General features: G+C 38.5%; 1 protein-coding gene across 7 annotated transcripts in view; it reads left to right on the top strand.

Annotated features, from left to right (window-relative positions):
- The window catches only part of OC90 (otoconin 90), a 1,698,850-nt gene that overhangs the window by 1,114,937 nt on the left and 567,120 nt on the right, over positions 1-16,793 (top strand). For all 7 annotated transcript variants that reach the window (XM_044067044.1, XM_044067045.1, XM_044067046.1 and 4 more), the window contains one exon: positions 13,261-13,373. In XM_044067044.1, coding sequence (XP_043922979.1) covers positions 13,261-13,373 — 113 coding nt within the window. The remainder of the gene's footprint in view (positions 1-13,260; positions 13,374-16,793) is intronic.

Genomic DNA, 16,793 nt, shown 5'->3' on the forward strand with positions numbered 1-16,793 from the left:
TTGTACTGATCTGCTGATCTTTGTGCAAAAGTCAGCACAGATTAACATAGAGTACTGCTAATTCCCATACTAACTTCAACATTTTAAGATATGATTATACACGTGCTAATACTTTGCCATAGCAGTGCAATACAGATTAGGAGCACTGCACTCAGAGTAGAATAAAAAAACAAAATCAATTATTGTTTTAGGTTGAGCAATGTGGGCATGTCTGCATTAATTTTGTCTCAGGTGATCTCGATTTCAGAATGATGCTGACTCAGTCATTTAATGTATGTCTGCTTTACAGTATTTACACTTGCAACTGTGTTACAAGTTTGGTTAACCTATTCTCACATAATCCATCACTGTTATTCTGCAGAGCATTGTCCTATGTATGACTTGTGTGTTTTTCTTTGTCAATGCATATTGTGCAAGTATGAGAAATATAAGTGTGCAATCATCTCAGCATGAAGTTCATAGGTTCATAGGTAGGTACTAGGCTATTGGCCCTAGGGCCTATATAAGCCTAGCCAAAACAGTACCCTGGCTTTTGCCACCCAAGAAAATTATTTTCCTGTGCCCCTGTCATGCAGAGCCACAGAAGTGATCCTCGGGGTGCATTTCCTATCTCCCATCCAATCATCAAGATTTTTCTTGAAGAGTGCAAATGAGAAACTTTGATATAGATAGGTAGTTTGTTCCAGAGTATGGGAAGTCTCTGGCACAGGAATCTATCCCTCCAGCATGTTCTGTTTATTGTGTTCACAAGGTTTAGGTCTCTAGAGAGTGTAGTTCGGAGGGACTGGGATTTCTTTAAGTGGAGCATGTCCAACAGCTCTGGGTTTGACATAGATTTGTATGTTAGGCAGAGATCGCCTCTGAGTAGGTGATATGCGACAGACTAAAGCTGGAGTTTTTTGAGACAGTCTGCATAGGGCATCTGTCTGAGGCTGGCAATCCTTTTTGTGAGGTATTTATGTGGCCTTTCTAGTTGTTGTACCTGTCTTGTAAGGTACATACCCAAAGGGGCATTGTACTCTATAATGGGTCTAATGAGTGATGAGTAGAGGGGAACAATGACCTCTTTTTTCCAGGATTAGAAACCTTTTTTGATGAGGTGTGCCAAGTAGAAGGATTTCCTGACTACTGTGGTGATGTGATTATCAAAGGAGAGACTACTGTCCACCTGTGTCCCAAGGTCTCTTATCACACTTTCAGTGTTAAGTAGACTACCGCCTATGTGCTAGTTCATGGGTACAGAGTTTTTACCAAAAGGGATGACAATGCACTTTTTGGCATTGAGCTTGAGGCCATGGCTTTGACACCAGGCACCTGTCTCAGTGAGACCCTTTTGTAGGATGTCCACATCGTTAGGAGTTTTGATTATGGCTCCTAGTTTGCTGTCATCTGTGAACTTTGTTAGCCACAGACCTTCTGTGTTAGGCTGTACTTCAGAGAAGTAGATACCAAACAGGACTGAACCCAGTGGTACTCCATTTGTTACTGGTCTGAAGTTGGATTTAGAGTCTGCTACTTTCACAGTGTGGGTTCTGTCAGTGAGCGAGTTGGCAACCCATCTTGTGACATAGGGATTTATACCTAGTTTAGTGAGTTTATCTATAATTCTGGAGTGGGGGGATGGTGTCGAAAGTCTTGGCAAGATCTAGATAGGCTGTGTGAACCATTTTACCCTCATCTATGGCTTTGGTGACTGCTTCAAAGAAGTCTATCAGATTTAGGAGACATGATCTGCCTTTTACAAACCCAAACTGGGTAAGGTCCAGAGTCTGAAGATTACCAATGTCATTGTTTATAAATTCCATGATGATATGTTCCATAGCCTTGCAGACCAGGCTCATCAGTCTAATGGGGCAGTAGTTCCCGGGGTCCGTGGTGGCTCCCTTTTAGTGGAGTGGGACAACCATTGCTGTGCGCCAGTCAGTGGGCACAAAGCCTGAGGTGAGGCTATGATTTAACATGGTACTTAGGTGGGGTGCCAGTTCGTTCTGTAGTTCGTGTAGAACGCAGCCTGGGATGATGTCAGGTCCCATGGATGCTGTGTTCTTGGCTTTGGAGAGTGTGTTTTTTACCTGTGCAGCCGTGATTACAGGAACTTTGCATTCTTCCAGTATAGAGATGGGCCCTTTAGGGCGTGAGAGAGGGGTAAAGTTAGCACTAAACCTATCTGCCAGGATGTTGTCAATATCAGTTGGTTCTGTATATTTAGTGTCATTGCGCTGTAACTCAGAGCAGATCTGAGTGTTGCCATTGAGATTCTTGACATAGCTATAGAATGCTTTGTGGTTGTCTTTAGAATCAGTGGCGATTTTGTTTTCATAACTAGCATTGGAGGATTTTATGAGGGATCTCAGCTTCTTACTGAGGCTGACCACGGAGTTCCTCCAATCATGGGATTTTACTCTTTTTTGCAACAGTTTCTTTTTTCTGTTGTAGAGTTTATTTATGGCAGGGGACCACCAGATTGGCTTCATTTTTTTGGAGTGGCAGGAAAGTTTTATTGAAAATCCACTGGTTTATAACAACAAATTTCTGTCATGTCAATGTTTCTGACTGTAATGCAATCAACATGAAGGACAGTGTCTATGTTAGTAGAAAAGTAATTACATGGGGCAATCATAGTGATGTAACATTGTTCCGTGCACACATATGTATTTGTTACACAACCTGTGAAACATAGTACCATCTGCTCCAAATAGTAGATTGCCATGAAGTACAATTTTTCTATTTCACATATTTAAAGGGGTTTGCCTTTACATGTTTGAAAGTCAAATGGTCGTACATGCACATCCGCGAATCAGATATGCAAATTCTGTTACTCTGAATTCCCGAAATGTCATAAAATAATTGAATTTTGACATTTCTAAATGCACCACCACTGAAACAAGTGCTACCATGGGTCAAAAAGGGGGTGACATTTCGTAATTTGGCGCTTCGGTTTTTGCGATTTTGGAATTTCGCGGTTTACAGTTCGAACCTTCGAACATGTAAAGGTAAACCATTTAAAGCTGGTCATCTCCTGTGGTCCTTGAAAATAATACTGTGCTCTCAGGATTATGTAACTAGATAGGTAGGAGGTGTGAGGCTCAACATGAGAAGTGTGTGTGTGTGCGTGTTTGTGTGTGTGTGTGTGTGTGTGTGTGTGTGTGTGTGTGTGTGTGTGTGTGTGTGTGTGTGTGTGTGTGTGTGTGTATAATATGAGGTGTTGTATCCTGAGGATAATGCATTTACTTTAGCACACAGCTCCTTTATCCCACTTTCACAGAAACATCCTCTCTGAAGCACCCTGATGTGGTCACCCTGACAAAGGTGCACGCTACCTCCTTAAGAGTCAGACTGCTCATGTGGCACTTGCTAATAACAGTGCGCTATCTAGATGGTGTAATTAGATGGGAAACTTGTGTGTAACACTTGGTGTTGTGCCCACTTCCCCTGAGGAGAATGCATTCATTTTGCACATATCTTTCTTATACACTGAGGTCATCATGACAAAAGTGCACTCTCTCTGTTTAAGAGTCAAATCATCCTGTGGAGTTTGCAGCTAATGGTGTGCTTTCTAGGTTGTGTAACTACAGCAGACAAGAAGGAGGTTTAATTCTTAACATGAGAAACCTGCATGTATGTGTCTGTCTGTCTGTGTATGTGTGTGTGTAATGCTTGTCACTGTATCCTCTTCCAGTGAGGAGAATACATTTAACTCTTCACACAGGTCTCTTATCCCACGTTTTACAGAAACAGCCTCTCTGAAACACACTGATGAGGTCATCTTGAAAAAAGCATAGTCTCGCCCCTTAAGAATTAGACATCTCCTGTGACACTTGCAACTAATATTCTGCTCTGTACATTGTATAACTATAGGTAGGTGGTTCAAGCCCCAATATGAGGAACCTCTGTGTATGTGGTGGGGCGTTCGAGTTAGGTGAGCATATCCTCCAACACAGTTCTGCTCAATCAACTTCTACTCTGTAGTAACATTTCAAACTGCTAAATGACTCCACCATCCCCTTATCATGCTTTTCATAACCACAACTTCTTTGCAACACAAGGGTGTGGTTAGGCATACACTTTGTACTCTTCTGATTACAATTTTCTATGCATTACTTAAAAAAAAGCATGTATTTTTTAGGCCATACTATGTCCACAGCTGTTTAAATTAACGTCTCTAGTAAGAGTTGTATAAATTGAAAAACTATCTGTTTAATGGTTTTAGAGGGGAAAGTGATGCAAATATTTAAGTGCTGGAGAAGGAAATTTCAATCTTTTAAATGGCAGGTGGGTTGAGGGCAGCAGTAAGAGCACACAGTTACTGAATTATATTTTTTGGCTACAACCCTGGTGCAACACACTGATGAGGTCATTCTTTCTAAAGTGAACTGTCACAGTTTAAATATCAGGCAATTTATGTATGCTTTACACTATTCTCTAATATAAATAGGTAGGTATGAGGTTGGAATACAGCAGTGCTGAACTTCTACAAGTGTGTGTGTGTCTATAAATTAATTCAGGATTTGTTTACATGCATTTGCAGTGGCAACTTTTACAACCCCGTATGTCTGCAAAAGTAATTTTTCCACACACATCTCCTTGGGAATACACTGCTGATTTCATCCCTTTATAGATGCTGTATGCCTCACTTGTGCTCAGTATTCTTCTGTGGTGGTGACTGCTAATAATGTGCTTTATAGATGGAGTAACTATGTAAGTAGGTGGTTCAAGTCTATCCCTGCTGAAATACTGTGACTGTGATTACTGTCATATACCACAGGCCACACCGCAACCACCAATATGTACACTTCAGTTTATGAGATGGATTTACAGTGGCACAGTGCTGCACTAGCAAATCCCAGCATTCCCAGGGAAAATAACCTTTTGGCCATGCAGTGATTAAATAATGCTACCATAGCTGCTGTATCTCACAAACGGAGTGTGAATTCTCCTGTGTTCCATGACTTTGATACTGTGCTTTGTACATCATGTAACTACATATATATAGGATGTTTGAAGCTAGCTTGTGTCTTTCACCTTCATACTGAATGCACTAGCCTTCAAATATTATGTATGATGTTTAGCTGTGCAGTGTTATTGTGCACTTCAACCCCCTTTAGCATAAACATTCAGGTATTAAACAGTGTTGATGTCATCCATTTAACTGAACATTGTCCCAGTCGTACCTCAACATGTCATGACACAAATCTGGCACTAACTTGTAGCTTGTGATCTTAAGTAGTTAGTTCAAATCCAAGCATTACTACTCAGAGTGTGTTATACCAGTCTTACTATGACTATACATGTCTCTAACACTGTTGTCAAACTTATCTGCTGTGTACATGTATAGATGCTGATTCCTCTTACAAAAAGCGATGATAATTTCTCAGATAGCAATGCTTTTATTCAGAGTAATGAGAACATGCAGTTACATTTTCTTTATATAACATATTTAGGAAGCATTATCCTCTGGCACAAGAAAATGAGGCACCATTCAGTCTGCTGTTGCCTTAGTACAGCAATTAGAGGCACACATATCCCTTGCAGCAATAACATGATGTAATGCCCTGACATATAGATGTATAGTGACACTTCTACTGGAGCACATTCATGCTCTACAATATCATGTATTTTCTGTTGACAAATGCTCAGGTGTTCGATATCCACATTCAGTGACTTGTAACATTGTTTGGCCTTATACTGTAAAGCATTAATGGCATCCATCACAGTTATAATGTGAACATTTACAGTGGGAGAGGCCTCCCCTATGCGTTTTATCTCAAAGAGATTGTTTCTGACATATACATATGATGTAATATGTGGCTTGTGTGGTTCATCCACATGTCATTAGTAGGTAGAGTCACATAGCTTGCTGTTTAATTCCTGAAAGGGCAACATTATATGAATGTACTGACGTTACATAAACGTATGCTGCTGTGAGTGCTTCTGTGGTATATACATTGAGTACTGGCTTGCATAACATACATACACAGATTGACTGTGGTTCAGTTCTGGGATAGTATGAGTACTACATGATAGAACAGCTTCCTTGTCAAAGATGCATTGATATTGTATTGCTCACTGTTCTTTCCAGAATTCTGAGTAAATCCGTTTGTTCAAATTATATTCATAACTCTATTCTTACAACACACATTGATTTCAGTTATTTGTGACAGCCTCCATTGCTATCTTATGTGGCACATGCAGTCAGTACAGGGGTCTGGAGAGAGAGCCTAGTATAAGAGGCAGGGGTATGAATATGACAACATCGATCTGTTAGACAGAAGTGACTTACACACAAGCAGTAGTTATGGCACAGTCAAAGGGCCACCCTTTTCATGCTGCTGTCCTACAGGGTAGGGCATGCATACATCTTATGACAGACAAGTGCTGTAAGCCCTTCAAAGATGCCATTCCTGACATAACCACTATGTGATTTCTGTAGTATCCATGACTGGTATGCTTCTCTAATATCTGTGCTGGCGTGTGTTTGAAAATGACATGATGCAAATGTTTATTACATCAATCATTGCTCACAGGCATTACCTGTTTCCAAAATAACTATGCTCTATATTGCATGTGTTCACCTGGACATTTCTTTATTACTGCAATTATTTTTGGCACACTGCACAGTTTAATGGCAGGTGAGGAGTTCCATAAATGTTTCTTACTATATAGCATGTTGACAGACCATCAGAAACTGTGATTGGTCTTCTACTACAGCACTTTCTTGTGTCTTGGTGCTGTTGTATTGCTGATATGTTACTGTTCCCTGTAGTTCCATTTGAGCATGCCCAGTATAACATCTGAGATGTCTGCAAATTAGCAATGGAAAACTTGAAATCATGAAATGTCATCTGATCTGTGTTGTCATTTGTCACTTACGTATGTTGAGTGTTATTACATTACCATTTAGCATTTACATGACAATACAACACTTGCATGTCTATTACATATTTATAGGTGATAAACTCCTTTCCTATGTGTGCCACTGACATTTGATTTGCAAAAAGATATCCATTTCTGATGTAAATAACATTACAACTGTAAGGTCCATTTGTTCTTATGTATACATGATGAGGTGGAGAATACAGGCGTGGTGTCGGCTTGTATACATAAATCCCATGTATATACATCTAATATACAATAACTGCAGTCTGGGCATTCATCCCATAATGCATCTTCTGTCTGTGCAAACTATCTCAACTCAGCATTTTATTAACATGTATCTCCCATTTTAACTCCCCTTTGTTTCACACTGCAGCTTTATATCCCTGTCACATCCTTTGTTAGCATGTCTGTTTTTATGTATGTGCATAACTCTGGTATTGTCATGAACGTTAATTATCATTACATCAATAGTACAGGATTTATGTTAGAAATGTTTCTTTGGCACCTCAGTACATTTGTCTGCAGTATATGAGTACACAACCCATATCCCTTCCCTATTAATTAATTATGCAGTACAAACCATTATTATTTGTGTACAATTCCCCCATTTCATTTCCCTTCCTTCAGAATTATTTCACTGTACTTGCCCTTAATATTTCAGGGCTACAGCTGTTGCTTATATCTTAGTTTTACCTATTAGCAAGACATTTTGTTTACATTCTGTGCTTGGTTATGCAAGCACCTTTCTATGGCTGTGAACTTTATTGCTGGCCATGAAAAGGTGCTTGCAAATGTGTGGGAGTGATGAGTAGCATGCATGTTCTATTAGCCGTGCAGCTCATTGTACTAATAATCTTAAATCGCACAGGCTTAGCGCAAACTCTATACAATTGTTAATTAATCCTAGGGAATGTCTTTTGAATCATGTTTTAGAAGTCATACTGCTGCCATGCAGTTTGATTAAACCTTTTGTTATGTTAAAGGTTAAAACAAAAATGGAAGGCCCAAGTAAACAAACTGTTGCAGTTAAAATCCAGAAGAACTTTAATCTAGAATGTTTTTGAAATAAAAATGTGTTTAAAACTATGTGAAAAGTGCTTTCGTTCACAAAAATGCATGAACTTCATCAGATAAACATTGCTGGAAGTACACACACAATTTATAACTGTTATGTTCAATCACATGACCGCCAAGCCCCGAGGAAATGAAACATTATCTTAAAAGAGCCACCACAAAGAAATTCACAGTGTGTAGCACTGAGTCAATTCAATTGACAACATTTGCAAATAAGGAATCTGACACCTATAAGGAGGTGTCTGTGAATGAGTGCAATGTTCCATACAATAGAATAAAGGCAAATATAAGTGAGTTATCTACTGACCAACAAATCTCAATTGATGATTATAACTATCTAAATGTGATGCATCCTAAGATGCCCCACATGTTTGGTTTGCCTAAGATACACAAAAACAAAGATCAACCAGCTATGCGACCAATTGTTGATGGCCATGGTTCTATCACCCACCCCCTGGCCATATTTTTGGACACTATTTTAAAAAGTTTGGTTACCCAAGAGCCTCATGTTTGCTGTGATTCATGGGAATTTTTACAAAAAATGACTGACCTTCCCTATAAAGACACATACATCTTCATCACTGTGGGTGTCAAGGACTTGTATTCAGTCATTCCCCATGACTTAAGAGTGGAATGGTTTTCTGAATTTCTGATGGAGAAGAATATCCCAAGACCAAATTAATGTTTATGTCAATCTTTTGGAGATTTTACTGAAAACTAATTTTGTTAAATTTGGAGGTGATTCATTCTTCAAACAAGCAGGGGTAGCCATGGGTACAGTGTATGAAGGTCTTTTTGTCAACATTATTATGATACAATGGGAGAAAAAGGTTTTATTTAACGCCTCTTTTTGCATCATATAGATTCTACACATGCTTTTTGGATGATATTTTCATCCTGTGGGATGGTGAAGCTCACAACAGCCATCATTTTTGGCATATCTTTATCAAACAACAGAGTTTCTTGCATTCACCTATGAGAGTAATGATGTGAACATAGCATACGTGGATATATGGTTGGCCAAGGACAACACAAACAGAAGATTCACCTCCAACATTTATAGGAAACCCATGAATTCGAACAGTTTTTTCCATTTTGACAGTTTGCACCCTATAACACAGAAAAGGGCAGTGGTCAAGGGACAGTTTGTGAGTGGAGCCCAAATGACCACAGACGATACTGCCTTTTGGGATGAGTGCATATTGCTGAAAAGCATGTATCCTGCAAAGTTTGTAGACAACTTGATGCTAGAGGTGATCAATAAAAATGAGTCTCATCATTTTGTGCCAATTCTGGGATGCCGTTGTGTGACCAACAACGGAAGACAGGAAGTCCTAGATGGTGTGGATACTATATCTGTGCTACCCATGGCTGAGACTACAAACACAGAGACCTTCAGGAATTCTTTTATTACAACCTATTCTATTGAAGGGCTCTCTGTAAAATCAATTCTCGAAAACAATTGGTGTCTTCTCCTACAAGATAATATCATTCGTGATTATGTGGGGCTGGGTCCACAAGTGGTGTTCAAAAGGGGCAGGAATTTGAAAACAATATTAGAACACAGTTGGTCCAGACACCAACATAAGCAAAATTCTGAATTTATTGGGATGAAAAAGTGTGGTTGTTGCCCCTACAGCCTCAATATTCTGGTTTGCCCTGAAATTGCTTTAAACAACCAGGTGGTTACTATAAGAAACAGATTAAATCATTGTACAACAAAGGTGGTATATTGTGCACAGTGTATGTTCTACCCCTGTTTTTACATAGGAAAAACAGAGAGGGAACAGAATATATGAACATTTATATGAAATCAGAATGAGAAAAGAAACTAATGCCCTCTACAAACACATAAATGTTACCCACACCACACGTTCAAATTTTGTATTTTGTAACAAATGCCTTCCAACAGTAATGAAAGTCCATGGACCTTATTACTGGAAAAACATGAATTATATTAACAGCTGCATTTGAATGCCAATAATTGGCCTGGACTCAATGAACATATTTCAGTAGTATGTTTGCTTATGTTAAATGCACTGGAAAAATGAGCCCTAAATACAGGATTTATATTTTATATATTTTTACATACTTTTGTCTTCATTTTCCCGATTTTATAGGGAATGCATTTTATACCAGCTTTTTATATATATATATATATATATATATATATTTATATATTTTTCTTTGTTTGCAAATTTTGTCAATTGAATTGATTCAGTACTACACACTGTGAATTTCTTTATGGTGGCTCCTTTAAGATGATGCTTCATTTCTTAGGGGCTTGGTGACCATGTGATTGAACACAAAAGTTACAAATTGTGTCTGCACTTTCAGCAATGTTTATCTGATGAAGTTTGTGTATTTTTGTGAACACAAGCACTTATCTCTCATAATTTTAAACGAGTTTTTTTTTCAAAAAGTTTCTAGATTAAATTTCTTCTGGATTTTACCTGCAGCAGTTTGTTTCCTTGGGCCTTCCATTCGTGTTTTAATCTGTATTTCTTAAGTTTGTTTTTTGGCCTGTTATGTTAAAGGTACTTGATTTTCTTACCAGTATATAACATCTGTATCCTGAAAATGAGGATGAGAATAACTCTAAGTACCTTGACTGCTTAAGATGTACAACTGTAATCCTTGGAAGAATACATTGAGATTCTGGCATGTTGTGTAGAGAGATATTGATCATTAAATACCTTCCACATCTCTAATATAAGCTGCTTCTGCAGGTTAAGCAGAGTGATATGTTACATCCCACAAACAAAAACTGGATGATTGGATCTGTACCCTCAAATTCACTCTGGGACTAACTGGCCTAGCCCTCCTTAAATAAGGGAGTACAGCCATAGGGTGGGTATTTTGATGAGTCCATTCCTGTCACTTTATTAGAAACTCACAACACTTGCAGAAATTAAAAAAAATAGAGACTGTATGGTTTATATTCTGTTTCCCTTCATTTTTCCTGAATCTGTGTCACTACTTGCTTAATTATTTTGTATACATTGTGTTCTGATCCATGCTTGCTAACTTCTATCCTCTTCTTGTCATTGAGTTTCATTTTGCTACGCTTTCCATTGAAAGATGACCTTAACTTCTGGCATCAAGCTACAGATGTGGTTAGTGACTTAATGGTTCTGTTAACATTTCTTCCTGGTTTCCTCTCTCCTTGCAGTATATATTATGTTACAGCAAAAGTTCACTTTGTCATTCTCAATGGCCTTTTTGTTATTCAATATTATCACCAATACTACAGTGTAAACAAGCCACACTTCAGCACCAGCCCTGCGTGATGCAGGTCTAATTGTTGTGAGTACATATCTGTTGTAGTACAGAATCGTTGAACAGACATGTAGCATTTTCTTATTCCTGCTATTGTTAGTCATTCTTTGCATCCAACCTCCAGCACATGGGCTTCCTTTAAAAAACTTAAAAACAATTATTCATGCAGTGCCTATAGTCCCTCTACCCCAGGCTTAGTTTTTCTCATACTAAGTTCCAAATTTAGCCTGTAGTACAAATTTAGCCTCAACATCTTGGATAATTATACTACAATAAAACTCGTGCATTTTGCACCACCCTACCTTTCTGCAGTCCACTAAGCCTGTTGTTGTTACTCCTATAACTATTTTCTGGGTTAATGATCTTCTACAAAGGCTCTGCTATACTACTTCAAATTTCTTTTGCTGCCCTTTATTCTTCCCTCAGATTTAATCACATATTGTCATACTGAAGCCTCATTTCAATCACTTTATCCATCATTTTAATCTGACTTGGCTCATTTTCAGCAATCCGCTTTCTAAAAGTGCTTACCTTGGTGGCCAAGCAGGAAAAATGGAAAGTGCCTTCATTCTTTCTCCTCCCAGGAGGCCAACCACGCTATCAGTTATATATTTCATTCAAACAGCAACTCACATCTCCCAAATGTTGCACAAGAATCCTTCAGGTTAACCTTAATGAAATTATTTAAATATTCCCACAGCAGTATGGTTCCATATGCTGCACCAGAGCAGAAATTGACAGGAAAGTTAAATTAATATGCATCCCATTTTGAATCCTGATCAACAGAGCCACCATATTCTGTAGGATTCTGCCATTTGTCTACCTAGCCAGCAGAAAACTAAATCATCAGATACACTAGTGCAAAGTATGCATGCATTTTCCCTCTAAGAAGCTTATATTATGCCATTTTCCTCCCCTTTTATTCTTCTTCTCCTTCTTCTTATACTCCTCCTGCTCTCTTTTTTCTCACTTTCCCACAGTAGTCCATCTGCTACACATACCCTTATAAAAACATTTTCAAAATAGATACACTCACAACACTTAGACACACTCATAGCAAATACACAGCAGACACACACACGTGCAAATACACCACAGACATGCATACAGAGGCACACAGCAGACACACATGAACACACACACACACACACACACCCCACAGCACATACACAAGGAATGTTTCCAAAATAAGAAAAAATTGCAGTGCATGGTGTGCCTTCATTGCTGATCCTGCTAAGTATTGAAAGACATACTAATGTAATCCTCCCAAGTGCTAATGCACTGCAAAAGTCAAAATACAACAACAACAAAAAAAAGATAAAAAGGTACATCATGCATTTATTTGTTGCTTGTGTTTTACATTTCCGGTTTCTGGCTCTCTCTTCTTGAGTCAATACATTTCAGTTGTTTCCAAGAGTAAATAATGGAATCAAAGCTATAATGATAGCAGCTTTATTATTCTGGAGAAGGAAAATGGATTCTATACATCAGGTTTACATGCTTATCAGCTTACAGTTTCTCAAATATTAGCTGGTATCGCTATTGCTCAGTCATAATAGCTAGAGGAGACAGTCCGTTGTATGCTGTTACTTGTTTCTAATAGAAACAACATCTTAGTACTTGAAATATAGTGTATTTTGGGGGGCTGATCTCACAGCCTGTGAGAGAACAAGCAATACAGATGTTACATTACCTTTTAATGATCACTGTTTCTCAGAGCTGCAATGATCTCAATCTAAAAATAATAAAGTAAGGGGAGTCATCTTTTTGTGATGTGCAGTACACATAACATAACAAGCTTGACATGTTATGAACTTCTGGGTCCTCAGGCTGTCTTTTATAAGTATTTGCTGTCAAGATTTGAAGGGGATCCTAGTTATCTGAATTTGCAGTGTTTTTTTCTGTCTGTTGAACTGAAAGTGGTATTATAAGTTTGACCTTCATTTTCTCATCAAAGTTGGTATCCAGACATGAATACTATCACTTTATATGGACTGAGTTTTCATACATTGTTTCACTGTGTCTCTGCAGGTGTTGTTTTCAGCATAGAAAATGTTATGAGGAAATTAAAGAAATGGGATGCACTCTAGATCCTGAAGAAATTTCTTTCAATGGTGACTGTCTCTCCAAGAATATTACCTGTGGTAAACTTTTTAATTTACTATTTGATAAGCAGAATATAGGAATTATATGATGATGTCATGGAATCACAGAATGGCACGCATTTCAAGTGTAATATTGTAATAGTTGTTTTAATTATAGAATATTACATGCATCTTCTATGGATAGTTTTATTGTAGATTATTACATGCATCTTCTATGAATAGTTTTATTATAGATTATTACACACACCTTCTCAAAAAGTTTTCTTCTCCTTGGTTTGCAAAATTGTGGTTATTTTTTAGATAAAATACAAACAAAGTTACAAGTAAGTAAGTAAGGATAGCTATAAAGAGGATGAAGAACGGAAAGGCTGTTGGTCCAGATGACATACCTGTGGAAGCATGGCGGTGTTTAGGTAAAATGTCTGTGGAGTTTTTAACTAGATTGTTTAATGAAATCTTGGAAAGTGAGAGGATGCCTGAGGAATGGAGAAAAAGTGCTTTGGTACTGATTTTTAAGAGTAAGGGTGATGTGCAGGGCTGTAGTAACTACAGAGGGATTAAACTGATCAGTCACAGCATGAAGTTATGGGAAAGTGGAAGCTAGGTTAAGAAGGGAGGTGATGATTAGTAATCAGCAGTATGGTTTCATGCCAGGAAAGAGCACTACAGATGCGATGTTTGCTCTGACAGTGTTGATGGAGAAGTACAGAGAAGGTCAGAAGGAGTTGCATTGTGTCTTTGTGGATTTAGAGAAAGCATATGACAGGGTGCCTAGAGAAGAGTTGTGGTATTGTATGAGGAAGTCGGGAGTGTCAGAGAAGTATGTAAGAGTGGTACGGGATATGGTAGTGTGACAGTGGTGAGGTCTGCGATGAGAGTGATGGATGCATTTAAGGTGGAGGTGGGATTACATCAAGGATCAGCTCTGAGCCCTTTCTTATTTGCAATGGTGATGGACAGGTTGACAGACGAGATCAGACAGGAGTCCCCATGGACTATGATGTTTGCAGATGACATTGTGATCTGTAGTGAGAGTAGGGAACAGGTGGAGGAGACCCTGGAGAGGTGGAGATTTGCTCTAGAGAGAAGAGGAATGAAGGTCAGCAGGACTAAAACAGAATATATGTGTGTGAATAAGAGGAAGGATAGAGGAATGGTGAGGATGCAGGGAGTAGAGGTGGGGAAGGTGGATGAGTTTAAGTACTTGGGATTAACAGTTCAGAGTAATGATGAGTGTGGAAGAGAGGCGAAGAAGAGAGTACAGGCAGGATGGAGTGAGTGGAGAAGAGTGTCAGGAGTGATTTGTGGCAAATGAGTACCAGTAAGAGTGAAAGGGAAGGGCTACAAGAGGGTAGTGAGACCAGCTATGTTATATGGGTTGGAGACAGTGGCATTGACAAAAAGGCAGGAGTCAGAGCTTGATGTGGTAGAGATGAAGATGTTAAGATTTGCACTTGGTGTGACGAGTGTGGACAGGATTAGAAATAAGTATATTAGAGGGTCATCCCAGGTTGGAAGGTTTGGAGAAAAAGCTAGAGAGGCAAGATTACATTGGTTTGGACATGTGCTGAAGAGGGATGCAGAGTATATTGGGAAAAAGATGCTTAGGATGAAACTACCAGGTAACAGGAAAAGAGGGAGGCCTAAGATAAGGTTTATGGATGTGGTGAGAGTGGACATGCAGGTGGTAGGTGACAGAGCAAGATGCAGAGGACATGAAGAAATGGAACCAGATGATCTGCTGTGGCGACCCCTAACAGGAGCAGTCGAAAGAAAGAAGAAGAAGACAAAAAAAGTTACAAGTGCAGCTTATATATATTAGAAATGCATGACCCCACCTAATTTCCTTTCCTAATTATTCCCACCCAATTTCCCTGAGATTATATCCAAGACTCATCTTTATCACTTTCACAATAGGTTATGTCTTCCAGATGTATCAATGAGCTTTTCTACCTTGTCTTCCATTCTTGATCTGACAGGGCCAACTCATAGAGGCCATATCCTGTTTGTATCTTCCCTTTACACTTTTTGGCTCATAGGTTCATAGGTCTGAATATCAAGCTTGCAATCTACTGATTTTCAAGAAACTTGACTGTAATAATCATGTCTATGTTTCGTATCTCCCATAAAATCACATACCTACTTCCTAAAAGTAAACATATATCGGCATTATTTAATTAGAACTGGTAACTTGTATCATAATCTTGATAGACACTTGTCACACCACTATTTATATTCAATGGTAGCAGCAAGCTACTGATCCTAGTGTGTTACCATGAGCCAAGTGATTCAGTCACAGTGCTTCAAATCGAAAAGGGTCAAACGCTGTCTTGGAGCCCAGATACAGCACACACCTCAAGAGTCTGTGTGACAATGAATGTAGTGAAAGATTGTTGTTATGTTGCCCCCCCCCCCCAATTTACTTTCTGAAAAAAAACATTTAAACATTATATACTTGTACAAGGTGCTTCATTAGATACATAATTCATCAAACTGTTGATTTATATGGTGGCATATTTACTTTATGGGGTCATCCAGATATTCTTGTTAGTTTTAGATGAGCTGTCCCAAAATGACTACATCTCAAATACAGAGCAATTTGCATCACAGCTAAGACTGCCATTTATAAGTGTACTTAACTCCCTTATGACAGTATTAGTTTTGAGTACATGATCAGCAGGTTTATAAGTATGTTCACAGCACACTTCCCAGAATACAGACTACTGAATTTATTTGTTCTGAACATGAGACTGATGTCAGACCTTTACAATTGTACAACTAGTAAGTACCCCATGCCATGTCAATGGATCTGTAGTGGACATAACAATGTTTCCCTCCTTGTATGTTTTGTCATCCACAGACCCTTATCTTATTTTCTTCCTGAAAGATGATATCAAATAGTAAAAACACTACCACTAAGCTCTGTGTTATGCCATGAGTCGTTTCCATTGGGTCTGTGACTACTACTTCATCTCAGACTCTGTTTTCTATAAATTAACCATATTTTTAATCTCAATTGCACAGCAGTTATTTTAAACTGATTTAGCTTACTCAAAATATCTATATGGAGAGCCATGTAAAATGCTTTTTGCTAGACCCAAGTATACTGTGTGCTATTCATAATTATTGCATGCCATTGTATAGGACTTGTAAGAAACATCAGACTTCAATAAATATCAATAACAAAACCACAGAATAACGTCAAAGCACCAAATCAATACAACAAATGAACTTGTAGTACATGGAGCATCGTGATTATGCACCAGTATAAGGAAAAAGGCAACTAAGTTAAGCACTACTCTAGAGCACAACCTGATATTAACAGTGCTTAGAAAGGTGCTTGACAGTGACTCTCTAGGTACATTTCTTGGCATCCACATCTCAAATGCATAATAATGTGGTTGCAATCAAACAGCTGATCAGAATCTTTTATATTAAAGGACAGAAGCACTTAAATAA

This window comes from Protopterus annectens, chromosome 3.part1 (assembly GCF_019279795.1).
Source record: "Protopterus annectens isolate FY-2018-M chromosome 3.part1, PAN1.0, whole genome shotgun sequence".
NCBI lineage: Eukaryota > Metazoa > Chordata > Ceratodontiformes > Protopteridae > Protopterus > Protopterus annectens.